The sequence below is a fragment of the Ailuropoda melanoleuca genome, chromosome 3 (assembly GCF_002007445.2).
Source record: "Ailuropoda melanoleuca isolate Jingjing chromosome 3, ASM200744v2, whole genome shotgun sequence".
NCBI lineage: Eukaryota > Metazoa > Chordata > Mammalia > Carnivora > Ursidae > Ailuropoda > Ailuropoda melanoleuca.
In genome coordinates, this window is record NC_048220.1 from 43,443,305 (window position 1) to 43,464,347 (window position 21,043).

The 21,043-nt window shown below is 42.5% G+C and overlaps 1 protein-coding gene across 1 annotated transcript; it reads left to right on the forward strand.

Moving 5' to 3' along the window:
• The first annotated feature begins 1,773 nt into the window (after window positions 1-1,773).
• Window positions 1,774-19,245, forward strand: SHISAL2B (shisa like 2B). Its single transcript, XM_002919299.4, has 3 exons — window positions 1,774-2,131; window positions 6,565-6,722; window positions 19,109-19,245. Exons 1-3 carry the CDS (start codon window positions 1,941-1,943, stop codon window positions 19,243-19,245), a joined length of 486 nt encoding a protein of 161 aa, XP_002919345.1. The 5' UTR covers window positions 1,774-1,940.
• The last annotated feature ends 1,798 nt before the right edge of the window (window positions 19,246-21,043 follow it).

A 21,043-nucleotide genomic window follows, 5' to 3' on the forward strand; every position in this document is an offset into this window, starting at 1 on the left:
CTGTCTTTCCCGTGTTATCTTCCTATGGATTCCTGTCCCCAGGGCACAATCCCAATCCCAGGACAGAGAGCCTAACTGGCCTAGCTTGGATCAGGTCCAATAGCCGGGCCAATTTAAGCTAAAATTATTTAACAGGGATAAGATTAACCCTCCTGCCCATAAAACTAAATGCAGAAAATGGAGAAGCAATAGGTTTTGAACATGGGTATCAGGGAGCACAGTACAAGGATCCCCCAAGAGAGGGGAAACAGACAGGGGAGGGCTTATGATTTCTTGGGCTTACTGCCTGGAGGGAGTTTCCAGACAGCGGCAGCACCAGGAGAGGACCAGGGAGAGTCCAGTGGTTTCGTCAGGTGAGAAGACCAAGGTGGGAGGACAAGAAGCCACAGTGGCTAGAGAGGGGCCGAACAGGATACCAGGGAGTAGAGAGCTGGAGAGAGAGAAGAGAGAGAGAGAACTGGATCCCTGGAGGATCTCCTTGAGTTTTCGGCAGAGTACTGATCAGACAAGCCTGTCAAGAAACTACTGGAAGCCAGGAAAAGAGCTGCCTAAAAGGAGCAGAGGGAACACTCCTGTGAGCTGTCAGGAGGCGTGTCATAGTTTGTTTGCACCAGTCAGAATGGGAACTCTCGGATTTCACAAGGTGTCCAGTGGAGGATTCGGAAGAGCATCGCCTCAGTGATGGGGAAAACTTTAGTCCTGCAGCCCGCTCTGGTTCCACCAACAAAGGTTAAAAGCAAACTCAAAAGACCCAACCGGGTCCAAGTGACTTAACCACATTCCAGAACAAGGCTCAAGAATACTTCTGGGAATACAGAAACACCCAGCCCCCAACAAGGTAAAATTCAGAATCGCAACATCCAATCAACCCTCTGGCCAAAAGGAAAGACACAGAAACAAATGAAGAGAAAGGAACACCGTTCTGTCTGTTTTACCAATTCTATGAATGTCACAGTCACCACCTCTCCCATCTTAAGGCTATTATTATTTTCTTCTTTGCACACCAAGATGTTGTTTGGTTCATTACAAGGGCCTTCATTACTACTGTAATTTTAAGACTTTGTGAACAAACGCATCACTAAATGAGAATACCAAACAAGAGAAATTTCTGCAGCCCTTCACAACCGATTCAGGTCTCTTTCTCCTTATCTCCTTTGCCTCCTTCTCTTTCTACCTGTCTCTGCAGAAAGTGCTCACCTTCTTTCCCGGAATCTCTGGCCTGCCCTTCCCTTTGCAGGCCATTTCACAGAATACGTAATGCATGGCTAGCTTTTTGATGAAAAATCTTGTTCCTGTCTTTGATTTTTTTTTAACTGGCAAATTTAAATCTTTCACGTGTACTTCTCAAAGACGGAGTAGGCCTCCCCACCCACCCCCTCCCTGGTAGCTCAGGGTCTTTGGGTCTGCCCACTACTCAGCTCCGTGGGTCGGTGGCCCCCTGTGGGTAAATGTTCGCCTGGCCCTGCTCTGTTTTGCCGGGAACCCACCTGCCCTGTCCTTGGGGAGGCAGAACGGCAACTTCGGCAAACATACAAGACACCTCCACTTTTCCTTTGGGTGAAATCGCTCTCTGGCGTGCCGTGGGGCCAGCGGAGCTCCCCAGGCCGTCGACGAAGTGAGAGGTCGTGGAGGGGAGTCAAGGGAGCGTGAAGAAAGCCCACGAAGGGAGGGGGAGAAGAGGTACAGGGCTGAAGAGCGGCAGAAAAAAGGGCCACTCAGTAAGAAGAGGGAGAAGCGCGAGCCAAGCGACCAGAGCCCCTGTGGACAGGGGGAGGAGAGAGCGCAGAGGAGGCGCGCGAAGGCTCAACGCCCAGGCTGTGCGACCGACCCCCGCTCGCAGGAGACGAGCCCCGGCCGTGGGGGTGCGCGGGCGGTGCGCGGCGCGCGCGGTCCGAGGGCAGGTCCGGGGGCTCGCGTGCCCCTGTCCGCAGCCGCCCGCGATGAGCGAGGCGAGCCGCGTGTGCTCGGGCTACTACAGCCTCAACCACAGCTTCGTGGAGCCCTTCGAGTGCCCCCGGAGCGGCGAGGGGGCCGCCCTGCTCTACTGCTGCGGCTTCGCCGACCTCAAGTACTGCTGCAGCGAGCCGGGCAGCTACTTCCCCTACAAGCACAGCTATATGTGGAGCCTCAGGTGCGCAGCGGGGCGGGCTGGCGGCGGGCTCCGGGGAGGCGACGAGCGGTGCCACCCCGGGACTGGGAGGGTCGCCCGCTGGGGCCGGGTCCCTCCGGAAGGACACGGAGCCTCCGAGGCCGGGGTGAGGGACCTGCAGGTCAGAACGCGCGCCCGGCTCGGAGCTGCTCCACCCCGGGGCCCGCCCCGTGCTGCCCCCGTCCGGCGGGGGTCAGGCTGTGGCGGCCAGAAGTGTGAGCGGGCCTGGCCCCCGGGCGAGGCTGGCGCGGGAGGAGCGCGGGAGGAGCGCGGGAGGAGCGCGGGAGGAGCGCGGGCTGTGCGCCCGGGGCGCACGCAGTGCGCACTCCGCGGGCCCGGCTCAGCCCCGCGCCGGGTCTCCACGCCCGCCAGGGACGAGTCCCGGGCAGAAGGCTCAGTGGGTAGAGAAGACACGCAGATAACTTGAGGAGGTTTTCATTCTCTTTCTGATTTGTTTGGGCATTTGGTGCTTTGAATAGAAAGGGGGAGACTTCGGGACTCATTTTAAGGTATTAACCAAGGACCAGAGTATTTAAAGTCTCTCTGAGGGAGAGAAGAAATCCAAAAGGGGTGTGTGTGTACGCATACAGCGACAAGACTTTAGAATTTGCTCTTTTCAGATGATCCGACACTGACCCAGAACCGAATTGGAGACCCACAGGCAGGGAAAGTTTTACTTGCCCTTATAATACACACTCCGTAGAACCTTTTGCAGGACCCCCCTTTCTTAACACCTGAGCCACTCGGCCATTACTGGAAAGACAAGAGACTTCGTAAGGTGGAGTCTTCCTTGCCTCTGTTTCCTATGATGGGAATTTTACTTATTCCACCTAGTTAGTATTTATGCAGATATTTTCACTGTTCAATGCTTCCCCCCCCCACCTCCGCCACCCCACTCCAAAAGATTGCAACCTTTGAACCTGATTCTTTGATTTTGCCTGGAGAATGAATGTGAGAGCACTCCAGACCCACCTTTCGTTGTTTCTCACAAACCAATTAGCTTGTGCCTGACAAGACAGAGACTCTGCTGGAAAGGGGAAGAGTGTTATTTCTCTAATCCTCTAGCACGATCCAGAATTTGTCACACATGTCCAGTCCACAGCAAGTGACTTTACATGTTATTTCTTGAGGCAGTAATTTTTTAAAAATGTATTACCAGCTTCAAAAAAAATCTCAAAAAGGGTGCCTCTTACCAGTAAGTTCAGCTAACAACATTGTGTGCTGCCAGAGTGGGGCATAATCTCGGAAAATAATGGCAGCTGATCCCTCTCATTCGGAGAAGTAATCAGTATTGCACTGGCATATTGTCTGGCCTTTTGGAAAATAGCACAGTAACCCTGCTCCAATCTTTGGAGGTGTTAATAATGATGGCGGCACCTCCGACAGAGACTGCAACTCTTAAGTCAAACTCAATTGGAAAAGTGTCTGGGATCCTCACATCCTTGAATAGTTCCAAAGTGACAGGCAGCAGAGGATAGGCTTATGAGGGCGCAAAGAATGACTAGCTGGCTGGGCTCTTCACTCAGCACAGATGCAACAGACAGTAGAGCTCAGTTCCTAGGACATACAAAAATCATTTCAACTGAGGACATCAGTTGGCAGTATTAGACCTGGGGGTCTTGTTCGTTACTGAGCACGGAGAACACGATGGGGAGGCAAAAACTCAGCGCTTCATTTCCCTCATATTCTTTGCTCTCCGCCCAAATTTAAAATAGTCCAACCGTGCAAAACATTCCCGGAGTCACTAGCATTTGTTCTGAGATTCTACAGCTGCTGGAGAAAGGCACAGCACCAGCTACCACGAGGTAAGCAAAGGTGCCAAGTCGGAGACCTGCGGCATGGACGAGGCGGCAGCTTCAGACCCTCTCCCAGGGACTGCAAAGCAGACTGCCATCGAGGTGCTGGGAGGAAAGGAGAATTCTCCCTTTCCTGCGTCTGGCCCACCCCAGTCTCTTCTCCTCTTTACAAAATCCCTAACCTCTCAGGGCTTCCTTTGGTGACCTGCTTCAGGACCTAGGAAAATAATAATGCCTGTTGCACAGGGCAACACATAAGTTCAGTAAGTAGTTGTCAACATGACTATTTTCGGAGATTCCTAGAGTTTCGTCTTTATCTAGAGTTTTGTACGCATGAAGCAACGTCTCTATAAAATGGGACTGTGACCCAAGCTGTCTGTCAAGATTATGAAGAACCTTCTTTCATTATACTAGAAAGCAGAAAGAGCATGCTTTGTTTACCCCAATCATGTGATGGGTTTTTAAACTGTGTACATTAAAAGCTCACAATATGCATGTTGAATTTAATTAGGTTGACAATTTTACTTTTAAATTGACTAAGTTACTTTTTACTTTGAGCATTTGTTATATAACTGGTTCTCATTTCAAGAATCTTTCTAGATGTGTGGCAGCCTAGCTGTCTTGTGCAGCAGATAATGTTCATTAAGTGGATTATGTTTCCCTGTGTCTGTGCAGAGTCCTAACCCTCCCTGGCACATATAATCAACAAAAGTCGGCTTTGGGGCCAACAAACATGAAAGAGACCTTGCCAGAGCCAAGGAGTCTCACCCGGGGAAGAGAGTGCACAAGTGAGGGCAAACTCCAATTTACATACAAAACATACACTGACTCTAGCCACAGAATTATCCAGGCTTCGCTGTGTGCAGGGCCAGGGGAATTGGGCTGACGTTAATCAACCAGGCACAAGTATCTCTGGAGGTCTGGAGGTCTGACTCCAAGTCTGTGGCCAAGGAGGCAATCTCTAAATGGCCGCGGCGGGGGGTGGGGACCTTATCTCCTAAAATCAAGGATAAATGGGATGAGCTTAAGCACCTCACTTTTAATTCTGTTCTCCTTTCCAGAGCCTAACACACCTAGCCTCCCTGGTCAAATTCTCCCCTCCTTCCCCCTGGTACATGGCAAACTTGTCAGGGCCCCAATCTCTAGGAAACAGCGGAAGCCTACAGATAGGCCAGGACGATGACGAAGAAAAAGATCATTACTTTTCAATGACTATTTCGATGATGATTACTTTTCAGTGATGATTATACTATGATTTACTTTTTCTTCTTCTTTTTTTTTTTTTTTTCCATTTTGGAGGGAGGGGGGCGGGACAGGGAGAGGGAGAGAGAATCTTAAGCAGGCTCCTCACCCAGCCTGACCCTGTCTAGGGGCTTGATCTCACCACCCTGAGATCATGATCTGAGCCAAAATCAAGAGTCTGAGGCTTAACCGACTGCACTACCCAGGTGCCCCTCTATTTACTATCATTTACTTCTATTTACTGTAAGCCAAGTACTCTATTCAGTGCTTTTATTTTATTTTTTTTTTAAGATTTTATTTATTCATTTGACATAGATAGAGACAGCCAGCGAGAGAGGGAACACAAGCAGGGGGAGTGGGAGAGTGAGAAGCAGGCCTCCAGTGGAGGAGCCTGATGTGGGGCTCGATCCCAGAACTCCGGGATCACGCCCTGAGCCGAAGGCAGACGCTTAACGCCTGAGCCACCCAGGCACCCCTATTCAGTGCTTTTAATACGCATGCACAGCACTGTGGGAAAGTCAACAGAAGTATGTGCTCTCTTGAGCAGCTTAAAACCGCTCTGTATATTTACATACCCACATACACTGGGTTCGGGAAAGTAAAGTATGTATGTTTGCTTAGTAGTCTTTCAAGATAATTTTTCTCCAAGTTCCTTTCCCCACTTAAAAAATGTTCTTCTCAAATGATTAGTTTTATAGATAATTGTATTAGAAGGAGTGACCACAAAGTGAATGCAGAGAAACTAATATCAGATATACACTTTTTTGGGAGAAAAGCACAAGGGGTCCTTCCTTAGTGCCAGAAGCCATTGGTGGTGTGCTCTTTTCGAAAGGAAAAACTCAGGCTACACCTGAACTTTATATAAATTTCATAAGTGTCTTTCCTTTCATTAGACCTTCTTCTCCTCTTCTGTAAGAGGTGTGGTTTTGTGTACTAGTAAGCGCCATCTTCCATACGTATCTCCAAAGGGAGAGCTCTTCATTTCTGGTAAACATTTGCTTCACTACTTTTGCACCAGTCGGTATTTTTCTGTTCATCTTTGGTGGGTGAACATGATTTTTCTTTCCAAAATATACTAATAGAGGTTTCTTTGATTGAGATATTTTTAAACTGGCCCAAGAAAATCACGTGACCTTTCACCTGCCATAGGCGTTCACATGGTTTTCTATACTAACGTTGACATATAAACGTGTAGAGAAAATGTAAGAATTTGATGAAAGCAAAAGGTGAGCTATAGATTTCAATCATATACTGCTTATACTAAAATTGAGTTTGGTTAGGAATGACTGAAGCAAGAACGACCAGTCTTCAGACCTTCTCTCTAGTGTACGTGTAAACCATCTTGTGACGGTGAGAATGTTCTTCCTGTTTCTTCAGCATCGGTGCCCTGGTTGGATTGGGAACTGCTGCCCTTGTTCTGCTTGCCTTTGTCGTCAGCGTCTGTGTCCTTTGCTACCTATTTCTGTCTACAAAGCCTCAAAAGTTAGACACTGGCCTTAAACTTCAACACCTCGAGGCTTCTTCCACTCGAGAAGGTAATCCGCCTCCATTATTTGCAGCCAACTTCCTGCACTCTACGCAAGAAAATCACCTGTCCCTGGGTAACCCACCATCCCGTGAACAATGAATCCTTTTTAAAAATTCAACTCATTATGTGCCTTTATAGAAATTCACAGGAAATTAGGCATTAATGGTGAAATACCTTCAAGAAATTGGGTCAAAGGACAGAAGAGGGGCAGGATGTAAATGTTCTCATGAAAAATAACCCAAGGAGCCAATAAATCCATTCTACTGTATTTAAGGCTCTCAGTTATAAAGGTTTTAGCCTCTTGGAGTTTTTAAATTTTGTTTTTGAGAAAGCCAAAGAGGTCGAATAAATGGAGGAGCAAAATATCTGATAATTAATTCTGAGGGTTGCATTGTTCGAGATGGGTCAGTCAGTGGTCAGCTGAGCGTTCCCTTGGGTGTCTGAGGGCTGCAGAGCTCGGAGGAAGCACATAAAACACTTCAGAGGCACACAAAAGGAACAGAAAAACAGGAAAGGTAAACAGAAGACTGTCTTTGCTCCTGACTAGATCACAAACTATTTAAGGTATCCGTGTGTGCACACGTGCACGTAGAGTGACTATAAAGTAGAAAGAAATGTTTATGTACAGTTTGTGGAACTGGGTCTCATTATCTCAGTTACAAAGCGCCACACAAATGCTAATCGTTAGCACCAGGAAATTCAGTCAGAAAGAATTGCTATAATTTTTGTGAATATAAATTTCTGTTATGTATTTAAAAAGTAGTAGTAGGGGCGCCTGGGTGGCACAGCGGTTGAGCGTCTGCCTTCGGCTCAGGGCGTGATCCCGGCATTATGGGATCGAGCCCCACATCAGGCTCCTCTGCTATGAGCCTGCTTCATCCTCTCCCACTGCCCCTGCTTGTGTTCCCTCTCTCACTGGCTGTCTCTATCTCTGTCAAATAAATAAATTAAAAAAAAATCTTAAAAAAAAATAAATAAAAATAAAATAAAATAAAATAAAAAGTAGTAGTAGTCATAAATTTTGAGATATATAGAGTGTACTTTAATAAAAATTTAGACTATATAAATAGAATATATATGTGTACCTATGCACACGTATGTATTTAGAATAAGATATAAGTCCTCCGTAACTTCTATTTAAAAAGAGAATGAAAAACTTTACTTTAAAAAGTTTTGGAAAATCGCCTGTTCAGAAGCTCTCTTTTGGCTGAACCCTGAAACGTATATTTCTGGAGTACATGCGGTCACAGAATGATCGCATTAGCTCTACTTTCCTTTTCTGTAGAGGAGGTAGGTCTCAGAGGGTGTCCTGCGTCACAGAGCAAGAGGCCAAGGTCCCTTGGCAGTTCTCTTTCTGAAGCACTGTTTGGAACTATGTCACCAAATAGACAGGTTGTTAGTTGAATTTAGTCCAATGGCTTAGACCCTGTTTCTCCACAGCGGATTAGTGACTACCAAGTAATTAGATCATAAAATCAATTTTTTGTCTCAAGTGCTTAATATAACGCGGATGTTCTTAAATTTTACTATGCATAAGAATCAGCTAGGGAGTTTGTTAAAGGTGCAAACTCCAGACTCTTCATTTTAAAACAAATAGCTCCCCTTCCCAGCTAAGTAAGCCCTTGCTCCCCTGCTGTCTACTCTCCACAAAGCAGCCAAAGTGAGCCTGTTACAAGCAAAGTCAGAAAACCCTAATTGCTTCCCACCTCTCTTGTTCGATACAGAAGTCTTCACTGGGACCTACCAGGGCTTCTGTGCTCTGCCCTCTCCCCACATTTCTCTCATCTCCTGTGCACAGACACACCGGCCTCTGCTCTTCCTTGAAACTCCTCTGCCTCAGGGCCTCTGCATGTGCTGTCACCATTGTCCAGAAGGCTCTTCCCTCAGATACCCATAAGACTTTCACTTTCTTTAAATCTTTACTCAAAGTCACCTTCCTAGGGAGTTCTTCCCTGGTCACCATATCTGGCTTTTAACTCCCCTTCAACATTTCATACCCCCTTCCTGTTTTATACTTCTCCTAAGCATTTGGCACTAATATTAGTGTATATTTTAGTTGTCTATTGTCTAACTTTTCTCCACTGCAACTGGAAAGTAAGTTCCCGGAAAGTAGTAATTTTCACTTGTTCCTCACTACGGTATCCCTATTGCCTGAAACGCGTAACGATGCTTGTTGAATGAATTGAATGAGTAATACCTTTATAGTAGACGATCACAGGAGCCTCTTTACTGTCGCCTCTAGAGCCATCAGACAGTCATTGAACGTCTCCTCTATGCCATGCATTGTGCTAAATAGAAGTTGGTTGTTTTTCCTGGTTAATCTCAGGGACTGCCCCCAAATGTTTTCGGGGGCAGTTATTTCATGTCGGCTCTGAGAACCTAGCAACAGATTTAGTTGGCTTGTTGATTCAAGTCTTTCGGTCTTATTGCCGTTCAGCTAAGGAGATCCATTCACGCACTTCTGAGGTAGTTAGAAGCTGCTTTCTTGCATCGAAATGTCCTCTCAAAAACATTGTGTTTATCCGGAAGCAAATTAGCTCAAGGCACCTTTCCTGAGTGCCTGCTATTGACAAAGCAGGATTTTATGTGATCAGTGCCTTTCCTGCTGCTTTCCAATGAGGTGATTTTAGTCCTTTGGGTTGATTTTAACCAAATCAGCCATGGTGGAGAGCCCAAAACAAGATAGGTAATCGAAATGTCACTGAAATAGGAAGAGAAAATGGCTTATATTTGAAAGTGACCCTTTAGAGTGAAAACACTGTGGAGCTGTTGTGAGATGTGCATGCTCTGTTCCAGTGACTCTCCCACCTAGGAATAGGTTCCAGTGTTCTATTAAAAATAAAAAGTCTTTATTCCCACTTAAGGAATACCTTCAAGGTCAAGGATATAATGAAATGTTTGCTGAAGAACCAAGTAGGTAAACATTACATTAGAGGAAACCAGTTTCATCTTCTTTCAAAATGATCTGTTCTTAAGAGTCGACCTCCCATTATTTTAGAGTAATTTTTATAATTGAGACTGCTTTCATCACAGGCAATTTGAATGGCGTGAAGGGAAAAATGTTTCTGTGTGAATTCTAAAACTGACCTAGGGCACTGAACTTTTCTGTTTCTATAAATGACAGCTGTTTAAGTCTAAAATAGTCTGATCTTAGGCGGTTTTGCCAAGGTTTTTCCTTTGTGTAGCTTTCTTCTTCTTTTTTTAAAAGATTTATTTATTTATTTGAGAGAGAGTGGCGTGAGAGAGCAGGAGTAGGGGGAGGAGTGGAGGGAGAGGCTTGAGGGACAAAGCAGACCCCCCACTGAGTGGGGAGCACAACACCGCAGGGCTAGATCCCAGGACTCTGAGATCATGACCTGAGCTGAAGTCAGATGCTTAACTGACTGAGCCACCCAAGCGCCCCTTCTTTTTAATGTATACAGTTTAAGCCTTTATACGTTTGAATTGATCCTGAAAACAGCAGGCCACTGAGAGTGACTGTAGAGTTTCGCTGGGCTATTTCCAGGGCTCACTTTGTGCACAGAAACTGTTGCTAAGAAATTGATTGCCTTTAAATTGTGTCCCATCATCATTTTCTTCCCTTTTTTGTGTGTTTTGAGTTATGCATGTTTCAAATGCCAGTGTTTAAAAGAATCCCACTGCTTGTTAGTTGTACAGCTCTGATAAGATGACTGTGTGCAGGGCACTTTTTTGAATAGACACTCTTGAGGGGGAGGACTCATTTCCTAAGATGTAAAAGAATTAATGGCTAATAGAGAAGCAGTTAGAGGGGTGAATGTCCTAGGTCCCTGCTTCTCAAACTTTTCCACTGGAAATTCCTTAAAGGAGAATGAGAAAGGGACTCGTACCTCCAGAATTCCAGGGACTAGACTGGAAAGGCTTGCCTGAGGCCTATGAGCTTTAAATCATTTGAAGTTCCCATTTTATTTTTAACTTTTTCCCATCTTATTTTAAAAATTTACGTCATTTTTCAACTTGGCTGAATGTAACGGCTTGTTTGACTCTAGTAATAACATCCTCTCCTTCTCCTATCTGAAGAAAATTGGTGCTCCGGGCCGGTGAAGCACATCCACCCTGTGGTTTTGAGTCTCCAGGGACACTCGGGGCTGCGGAGGTGGGTGGAGGCCTGAGGAGAGGGGCTGTTGGAAGCAGAGTTCTGGATGGAAATTAAATGGGCAGCTATTAGTAGAGCTGCTTGGCACAAAGAAAATAATACAGTTGTACAGTGATAAGAGACAACCCCGAGCCCCTGTATCTGGTGGCCTGCAGGTGGTGCAAATGAGAAAGGGTGAGCAACCCCTCAGGAAGGTGCAGCTGTCTAGGAGAAAAACACAAATCACGTGTGGAATACTGAGAAAGCACAGTTGAAGATCACGCAATTGTTTCTTCTGTCCATGAGCAAAACATGACTCGGACTGGCTCAGAATGGTCTGCTCTATTTCTTCTTCTTAGGAGAGTCACCTGGAAAGAAAAACCTTTCTTTCAATTCGCTTTTACTGATGGAAAATTAGAAAATACAGAGAAACAAACAAACAGCGCCTTCGTGATTCTACCATACAGACCGGAGGGTTATTAACACCACGTGGAATCCTTCATGGATTGTTGGTTTGCAGCTCTACATACGGGACTACAACGAAGTGGGGGGATGAGTCTTAGGCTTTCTTTTTTTTTTCACTGAACAATACTGACGTCTTTGTTTGCCAATAAATAAATGCCTTTGCCATAGAATAGTTCCACTTTAATATCCTGGCAGAGTGCTATGATTTTTTATTGTTTTATTTCTATATACTTTCAGACTTCCAGAGAAATGGCAAGCATAGTAGAGAGAAGGTTGTATTCCTCTCCTCAGATTTACTTCATTGTTAATATTTTGCCTCATTTTCTTTGTCATTGACTTTCTCTCAATGTATATTTTCTGAACCATTTGAAAATAATTTGCAGATATCATGCCTTTAAGCCATAAATATTTCAGTAAGTGCTTCCTAAGAACAGGATTTTTTTTCTTACATAGCTACAGTATGTTTAGCAAAATCAGGACATGTAACACTGACACAGTAATATTATCTAATCTGCAATTCATACTCAGATTCTGTCAACATCCTTAATAGCAGTGTTTTTCTCATCTAGGATCTAGTCTCGTAATTAGTTGTCACATTTCTTTAGCCTCCTTTAATCCTCAGCCTTTGTCTTTCATGATCTTGACATTTTTGAAAAGCAGAAGCCAGTTATTCTGTACGGGGTCTTTCAATTTGTCTGGTACTTTCTCATGATTGGAGAGAGAGAATACATTTCAACAAGAACACCACAGAAATCATATTTCTCAGGGCCTCATATCAGGAAGCATGTAATATTGGTTTGTCCCACTAGGGGTGATGTGAACTTTGATTCATTGGTTAAGGTTGCATTTGCTGGATTAATACATTGTAAAGTCACTATTTTTCCCTATTAATTCCTAGGTAATTTGTAGGGAGGCACTTTGAGACTGAAAATATCCTGTTCCTCCTCAAACTTTCATGCACTCATTGACAGCTCTTGACTGAATTTTTTTTCATTCAAAATTTCAAAATAATTTTAAACTATTATTACAACAGTTATAAAATGTGACTTTCCAAGCCCCACATTCTTTTGACGTTGGTTGTGTGTTATTCTACAAGAAAGAGCTTTCCCTTCTCCCCTGTTTAATGACCTGTTGATTCATTTATTAAGATCAGTATGGACTCAGATGTTTTGTTTTAAAATATTCTATGACTGTCATTATTTATTCAGATCCTTACGTTGTCTCAGCTTTGGCCTGTGGGAGCCCCTTTAAATTTGGGTCCTGTGTCCTTTTGAAATGTGTCCATAATTTTTTGAGCACTTTTTTGCTTTCTGTCACAAAATGTTCCAGGCAGCCTGTACGTCCCCTGTTCCAGCCCTGGAATCTGACATTTCTCTTAAAAGCCTGGTTCATTTTAGTTGGGAACAGTATTTAGAAACCAAAATCTGAGTATACCATATTTTATTATTGACTTTGAAAGAGCTTCCATTTTTTTTTCATTACACACATACATTGTACAAATTATCTAAGTATTTTCTTAACATAAATCCCTGCGAGTGGACTTGTTGACCAAAGGATGGGCACATATTAAAGGCTGTGGATACAAGTTGCTAACTGCCCTCCAGAAAAGTACTATTTCAGGTGTATTATTATTTCAAAAGATACACATTTTACTGATTTCACTGAAAAAAAATAGTGTTTTTACCTTAAATTAAGAGTGTGAGTGGACATTTTAATGTTTGTCATTATTTCTTCTTTTTAAAAATATTTATTTAAGTAATCTGTCCACCAAATGTGGGGCTTGAAATCATGACCCCGAGATGAAGAGTCGCACACTTTTCCAGTGGAGCCAGGCAGGTCTTTTGTGGCATACTATTGCTCATATCTCATACACATTTTTTTTTATGGTGATATACATTTTTCGCCACTTTAGAAGAACTTTACACACAGCAACTAAACTCTTTTCCACATGTATCACAAATGTTTTCACAGTTGTTTCCCTTATAATTTAATATGTGACAATTTTTCATTTAGAGAAGTTTCTTCTTTTGTATTTTCTCCCTTTAGTTTCATACTTAGAAAGTTCTCACCTCTGGGGACACCTGGCTGGCTCAGTTGGTACAGCATGTGACTCTCAATTTTGGGGTTATGATTTCAAGCCCCACATCGGGTGTAGAGATTACTTAAAAAATAATAATAATAAAAATTTAAAAAATCTAAAAAAAAAGTTCTCACCTCACTATAAGATATAAAGATATTAACCTATATTTTCTTCTAATACATTTATTTGTGTTTTTTTATTTAAGTTTTTAATAACGCTGGAATTTTAGTTTTGGTGTAAAGTATGAGGTAGGGAATCTGCCTTTTTTTTTTTTTTTTTTGCAGATGAACCCACTGTCCAAATATCTACTGGATAATCTTTCTCTTGCCAATTTAAAATGTCACAAACTGAATTCTTACATATACTGTGATCTGTTTTTAGACCTTCTGCTCTGTTAAATTTATCAATCTGTTAATTCTTAAGCTAATAATATACTTTACAAATTATTGTAGTGATATAATTTTAACACCTGACCAGGAAAGACTTTCTCCTCCCTCCCATTATGCTTCATTATCAAAGTTTCTTGGCTACTCTTCAGGTTTCCAAATAAACTTTTGAATCATGTTGTCAAATTTTTAAAAATCAAGTGGTATTTTGATGGGTTTTGCAGTAAATTTATAGACAACTTTGGGATCTATTTTTCTTAGTAGCCTTAACACCTGTCCAACAAAACTCTGCTCAAAACTCTTATTAATTCAGCGGCCAAATTATTTTGTAATACCATTCTTTGTTTCAGAAAGGCTTTTTTTTTTTTTTTAAAGATTTTATTTATTTATTTGAGAGAGTGAGCAAGAGAGCAGGAGCAGGGGGAGGAGCAGAGGGAGAGGAAGAAGCAGACTCCCGGCTGAGCAGGGAGCTGGATGTGGGACTGGATCCCAGGACCCTAAGGATCATGACCTGAGCAGAAGGCAGGCACTTAACCGACTGAGCCATCCAAGTGCCCTTTTTAAAAAAATGTTTTTATTATTATTTTTAAATATTTTATTTATTCATTTGAGAGTGAGAGAGAGCACAAGCAGGGGGAGCCCAACTTGGGGCTGGATCCCAGGACCTGGAGATCATGACCTGAGCCGAAGGCAGACGATTAGCCATCTGAACCACATAGGTGCCCCCAGAAAGGCCTTAAGAACTCATTGAGATCTTAGTAGAAGATGGGGTAATTTGAATTCAACAACAGAAAAGGTTACTGTGCCTCCTTAAGGGACCATTTACTTAAAATACTGAGCCTGCAATTTCCTATGACTGCTTTTGTTCCTAGATGTAGAAAATCAAATTGCTCAGCAGAGCTCCTGCCACATTTGGTATGTGTGGGTCCTCCTCAGAGCTCAGGGTTGGGCAGTCTCGGCTGATGTTGGAACCAATAAACAAAATAGAAGTTAGTCTCTTGTGAAAATTCATTTAGAGGATTTTTTTTTTAAAGATTTTATTTATTTATGTGACAGAGATAGAGACAGCCAGCGAGAGAGGGAACACAAGCAGGGGGAGTGGGAGAGGAAGAAGCAGGCTCATAGCGGAGGAGCCTGATGTGGGGCCCGATCCCAGAACGCCGGGATCACGCCCTGAGCCGAAGGGAGACGCTTAACCGCTGTGCCACCCAGGCGCCCCTAGAGGATTTTAAATATGAGCTAAGTTATTTGTGAGTTATTTTAGTCGTCAGTGGTTGGAAAAATTTAATGAAGCAGAAAAGAAAAAGGAAAAAAGGCCCAATGTGGAAAAAAATAGGATAGGAAAAACATTTCTAGATAGAACTGCCTTCGCTCATTGATGGATGGATAAAGCCAAAGGGCAAGTCTAAGACTGTAGCTTTTACAGTGAATTTTTAGCTTGAGATACTTGAGATACTTATATACTTGAGATACTTATATATTCTAAAGAAGGCAGGGCACCGCACAGGGTAAAGAACAATAAATCAGCAGGTCATTGGGCAAGTTTTGCCCACTTCAACATTAACTTTGGATCCAGCCCCATGCTTCATATTAAATTCGAATGGAAAACATCCTCCTGCAAATCAAACACACTTAGGGTACAGATTTAAGGTGGCTTCATTTCATGAGGAGGAACTGTGGGATGAGTGGGATGTGTAGATTTTCCACTCAGGAGTAAAGTGAGCCAGCCAATTAGGAATCAGAAGCTGCTGTAGGACTGAGACTGTGACACAGAAGCTAGGGGGATGTAGGCAGATAATGGCAGAAAAGCTTAATTACAGTTCTGGCCAGAGAGTCAAAGAGATGAAGACCTGCAGGGGTCTCCAGCACTCTCCTGATATTTTGAAATGGCAGGCAAGGGCAGAGTTCCTAGAGGAGTTGTAAGATAAATGGATTCCCGAGGACCGGTTCTGAAAATGAATGCAAAATTTAACCATTATCAGAAAAAATAGATTGGTGTAATTCGTGATGAGGATACCTGCAAAGATTGTTTGATGAATTGCATTTGAATTCTGACAAAGGCCAAAGCTTTAATTTAAATGCCAGTCTGAGAGGTAGAGGATTAAAGGAAGGTTGAGATTTCCCTTTGAGGACCAGACACCAAAAAAAAAAAAAAAGAATGAAAATGGGACATGAGTAGCAGAAAGAACAACTAATGCCAAACCCAGGAAAGAACAATAATGTTGGACCTTCACAGTCTGCATTCAGCAAGGAAAAAGAGGAATTAATTAAGGAAAACCTTTTATGTGTAACAAATCCCTTGGGAGCTCAATGGAATTACAGATTCCTTATTTAAAATCTATTCCATGCTGTAATCCTGGAACAGAAAAAGAGGCTGCTGATTGTATCCCTACTTTGTTGGTTAAGAAATTAGCTTCTATTAGGGGCGCCTGGGTGGCACAGTCATTAAGCGTCTGCCTTCAGCTCAGGGTGTGATCCCGGCGTTCCGGGATCGAGCCCCACATCAGGCTTCTCCACTAGGAGCCTGCTTCTTCCTCTCTCACTCCCCCTGCTTGTGTTCCCTCTCTCACTGGCTGTCTCTCTGTCAAATAAATAAAATCTTTTTAAAAAAAAAGAAATTAGCTTCTATTAATCAAAGCAAAACTAGGAAAAGGTGAGGTTGCTCAGACTTTTCCTGCTCTTTTAGAATTATTCCAAAGAGATGCAGGTCGCTGGACTCTGTCATCACGCTAGCTACTCACTGCAGAAGGATACACACTGAAAGCAACTTTGGATTTTTGTAAATTGTGAGAAGAGCATCAACACTAGGGGTGTTAACTTGCTAATCAAAATTCCTGCTTCAAATGATACTGTTATGGTGTAAATCGCAAACCTTTTCTTGTTTGTGAAGCAGATTGGTTCTGTTAGGCGAACTGCCTTGCCTTAAGAAGCCAACCTAAGAAACAAATTTGTACCCACACCAATTAGAAGGATCCAGTAGCCAAGGAAATCAGGAGTCAGGGCTGGAGAATGAGTATCTTTCTAAGTCCTAGATGAAGAAAAACCTGTAACACTGGAATCTATTTTGCAAGGCTTTAAATCTCAGAGGGCAGTGGACAGGTTAGATAAACTCTTCCAGTTGCTGCCAGAAAATACATACTGGAAACTAGAGCTGTCAGCACGGAGATGATTTAGACAGAACTCCTAAGTTAGGAAATAACCTGAATTTATTTCCCATTAAAAAAAAAAAAGACAAAAACAAAAACAAAAAAAAGACTAGATAAAAACACCTTGAAAGTCTGATTGAAATAACTTATGATTCTAAGATTGTAAAAAGCTTAGGACACATGAAGGACTGGAATTAACCAACATTCAGTTCAGACTTTCAGGAACTCCAATAAAATTTTAAGTTTTAGATGTTTAAAGAATTGCTTATGTAAGATGCAAAAGCCACTCAGATAAAATGAAACCAATTTACATCTTACATCCTTGATCTTTGTCTTTACCTGCTAGAATATTGAAAAGGACAAACTATGCTATGCAAATGAAAAATAAACATATAAAAATGTCATTTTTCTAATGTTACATGAGGAAAACAGTTTCAATGGCCCCCACAGAGAATAAATTCCGTTACTTAAGTGCTTAGTAGCTAAATTTTCATCTACTATTTTTTAAAACTCCACTTTGCAAGTAACAGTCAAGTCAAATTATCGGTTTATTAGATTTCCATGCCAGCCTTCCCTACTCCACTTCACAGAGAATGATCACTGACTGGCCAGAGAGCTACCTGCCAGGCCAGAAAATGGGGTGCCTACAACAAATTGACTTTTAAAAATCAGATTATATGGTTGAAACATTATGACTGAACGCTGAGGAGAACATTTATTTTATCACCACAGAGGTTCAGAAGTAATGAAATAAAGCTATTTACTGAACGACTGACTTGACTCTAGGCTGTCCCTATACTTCAAACTTACGATACTTTTAAGATGAGCTCAGAGAACAACACTACCTATGTTTCAGTCTGTGGGCATGATCTGGAAGCTGGAGCAAGACATCATTCTTCACAACTTGTCAATAATATCACCCTGTGAGTGCTGAATTCTGAAATCAACCCACAGTGGGGGTAGTCTGACGGGGCTTGGAAAGTAGTCTGTACAGTTACTTATAAATAGGCAAAGCCAGGCAGTAGTACGAGCACATGCAAGTGGCACAGGAAAGAGGAAGGACCTGTTTCTAATAGTGGAACCTCTTGGCCAGTGGGTCCCGCTTCCTCTGAGGCAGGTTTGGAGCAGGTTTTTCTAAATGAAACTAATTAGGGAGGAAGACGGTAGATGATAGGAACCAACTGGCAAGCCCTGAGACACTCCTGAATCTAAGAGGCCCGGACAGAAAAGGGACCAACAAGAGACTGAGAAGGAGCAATGGAGAAAGTAGGTGAGTCAAGAAAGGGTGGTATCCCGGAGGCCAAGGAAAGAAATGCTGCCGGTAAGTCAGACAGCATGCAGACTATGAACGGGGCCAGGGATTCAGCACAGGAGGCAGGCATTTATCTACTGCTTCTACGTATTTATACACTATTTAAATTTGTATATATTGGCAAACTATAGGATACAATTACTTTTCTTCCTTTAAGGATTTATTTATTTATTTATTTATTTATTTATTTATTTATTTGTTTGTTTATTTAGAGCGTCTCAGGCAGACTCCACACTAAGTGTGGAGCCCGACGTGGGGGCGTGATGTCAGACCTGAGCCGAAATCAAGAGTCAGATGCTTAACTGCCTGAGCCACCCAGGCACCCCCTTAACTTTTCTAACAATCATTCCTGAAGAACAATCCATTTCTTTGCTATAAGCTTTAGTTTTTGTGATGAGCGAAGGTCTATATTCCTCTATCCTTGTGCGTTTTCGACTCATATTTACGTGGAATGAGTGAATGGGATTGTGGCACAAATGTGTTCTCTTTTAAATATTACATCTAAACTGATTACGATTTCAAGGCCTTAAGAGTGTTGCAAATTATTAAGATAAATTTTAGTATAGTTTTGTTTGTTTTTATGCATAGGGATAGTCACATTTTTATTAAGTAACCCAGAAATTGTTGCCTTCTTCTCAAATGTGTAATTTCCTCCATGGAAACATGGAGGAAAGAAAGGTAAGCACTTAAATGAAATTCTTAACCTCTGTTATTATTTCCATAATTTGACTTTCAGAAGGAAATGCTCAAAAACAACTTTGAAATGATTCATTTCTCACTCATCCATGCAGTGTTTTCAAGACATATTTTCAATATTGCTCCAAAATGTATGTTTTAAGCACAAATCTTAAAAGGCCAAATTTTATGTCATAATTCCAAATAATTATTTCATTTTGTTTTATGTTTTGCAGGCAACTCAAACAGGAAAACCAAAGCCCCCAATTCAAACGCAGCATCAAATTCAACAATTGAAACATCCTATGAAGCTGATGATATAATTCAAGATCCAAAAATGGATACAACACAAATCAAAACTGTGTATTACTAAAAAGCCTGTGTTGCAAAAGCTCACTGGAGAGACGGAACAATACAAATAAAGAATGCATTTCAAATACAGTTTGTAATTGTATTTTTCAAAACTTAACCATTCACAAAGCAAGACACAGCTGCATTTTTGATTATTCAATTAATTTATTAAAAACCCACTAAGGTTTCTGATCATGTGCAGAAGTTTACTTTTATTTGCTAATTAAGATGCTTCTGTATTACATGGAATTATGCTAATACTTCAGGAGAAATTAAAGAACTTACCAGCAACACAGACAAGTGAACCTACACCAGTGTGGAACAATGAGAGATTTGTCACATTACCAACATTTCACAGTTCTTTTGATACTCAGAGGCAGTTCTTTTTATGAGATGGTACTGGATAGGTGAATCTCAGGGGGGATGGTCTTATAAAACAGAGGTGGCATGTTAAGTCTCTCAGAGATCAACCCATACTGTTTTTTCAGGGGTTGCTGGGTACAAAATGAATGTACTGTCTTTATAAAACCTAACAATTCAATAACAAAATACGTCACAGTGCGTAATCTGCATAATCAATATTTTCTGCATACCAAGGGATAACCATTAACAAAACTCCACTGATAAAGTTCCTGCGGAACTTCCATAATGAAAGTTATAAAAAAATAAGTTCTCTAGTTCCACCTAAGGCTACTGCATTAATACCACTTAAGACACCTAGAAATAAAACTATGGTTTCTGCACGTTATAATTATCTTAAAAGATTTTTATTCCTAAGTATGATTTCTATTACAAGAACACAGACCTTGTTTTCTAATGGAAAACACTAGGAAAAAAGCGTTAATTTTAAAAGCTGGCTCTTCCCAACACATCCGCTGTGTTGTGTAAAATTACTGTGGTTGGAAGACTAGCCTTTGAAAATGTGTCATATACAGCTTCTCTGCTCTGAGGGAGAAAAAAAACCAAAAGGAATACCCTATTGCTCTCAGGCATGCAAAGCTCAGGTTTAGAAACTTTTGACCATTAGGCCGTCAAAATTTTTACCAAGAACTGGGGATGTCTTCTGGACCAGCACTGTGCCGACGTTTCTGTGATGATGGAAGTGTTCTTTCTATATCTGCACTGTCTGTGGCAGCCACTAGCCACATGTGGCAACTGGGCACTTAAAATGCGGCTCATGCCACTGAAGAATACATTTATATTTTATTTATTTAATTAATCTAAATTTAAATAGCCACATGTGGCTCCAACGAGAGCACAGCTCCAAGATCATTACTGCAGCGTCTACTGCCTGTGCTGGATTTCACACTGGCTGTCTTGATACACAGATATTCGGAATTACACTACTCGTCAGATGTTGCGTCAGATAAAAACCTAGGCTGAGAAAGTTAAGGCACTGGTACAGCTCTACCTTCGCTGTTCAAGGGCAAGGGCGGATGCCATAAATGACACAGGAAGCAGGCAAATTGGCCAAGGCCAGCAAAATGCTCAAGGTCCCCCAAACTCCTCCTAACCTGTGAGAGATACGGAGGCTGGGTCTGGCTGCATGTGTGGACCCTGGGCTTCCCCAGTGGGATTACCATCCTGTGGCTTAAGACCCACACTCTCCTTGGATGCCAACGGCCCAGGAAGATGGAATCCCAGCACTAGTACTAGTTGTAGTCCCTGCCAAGCCAGGTTACCTGGGGGACAGCTACCAGGTTCAACCAGCGGACCAAATGCTATGTGTCTCTGTAACTTTGAAGCAGCTGTGCTTCACAGATTGAGACAAACTACTAAGAAGGCGAGAAGCCTCATCAAATTACAGCCAAGTCTACACA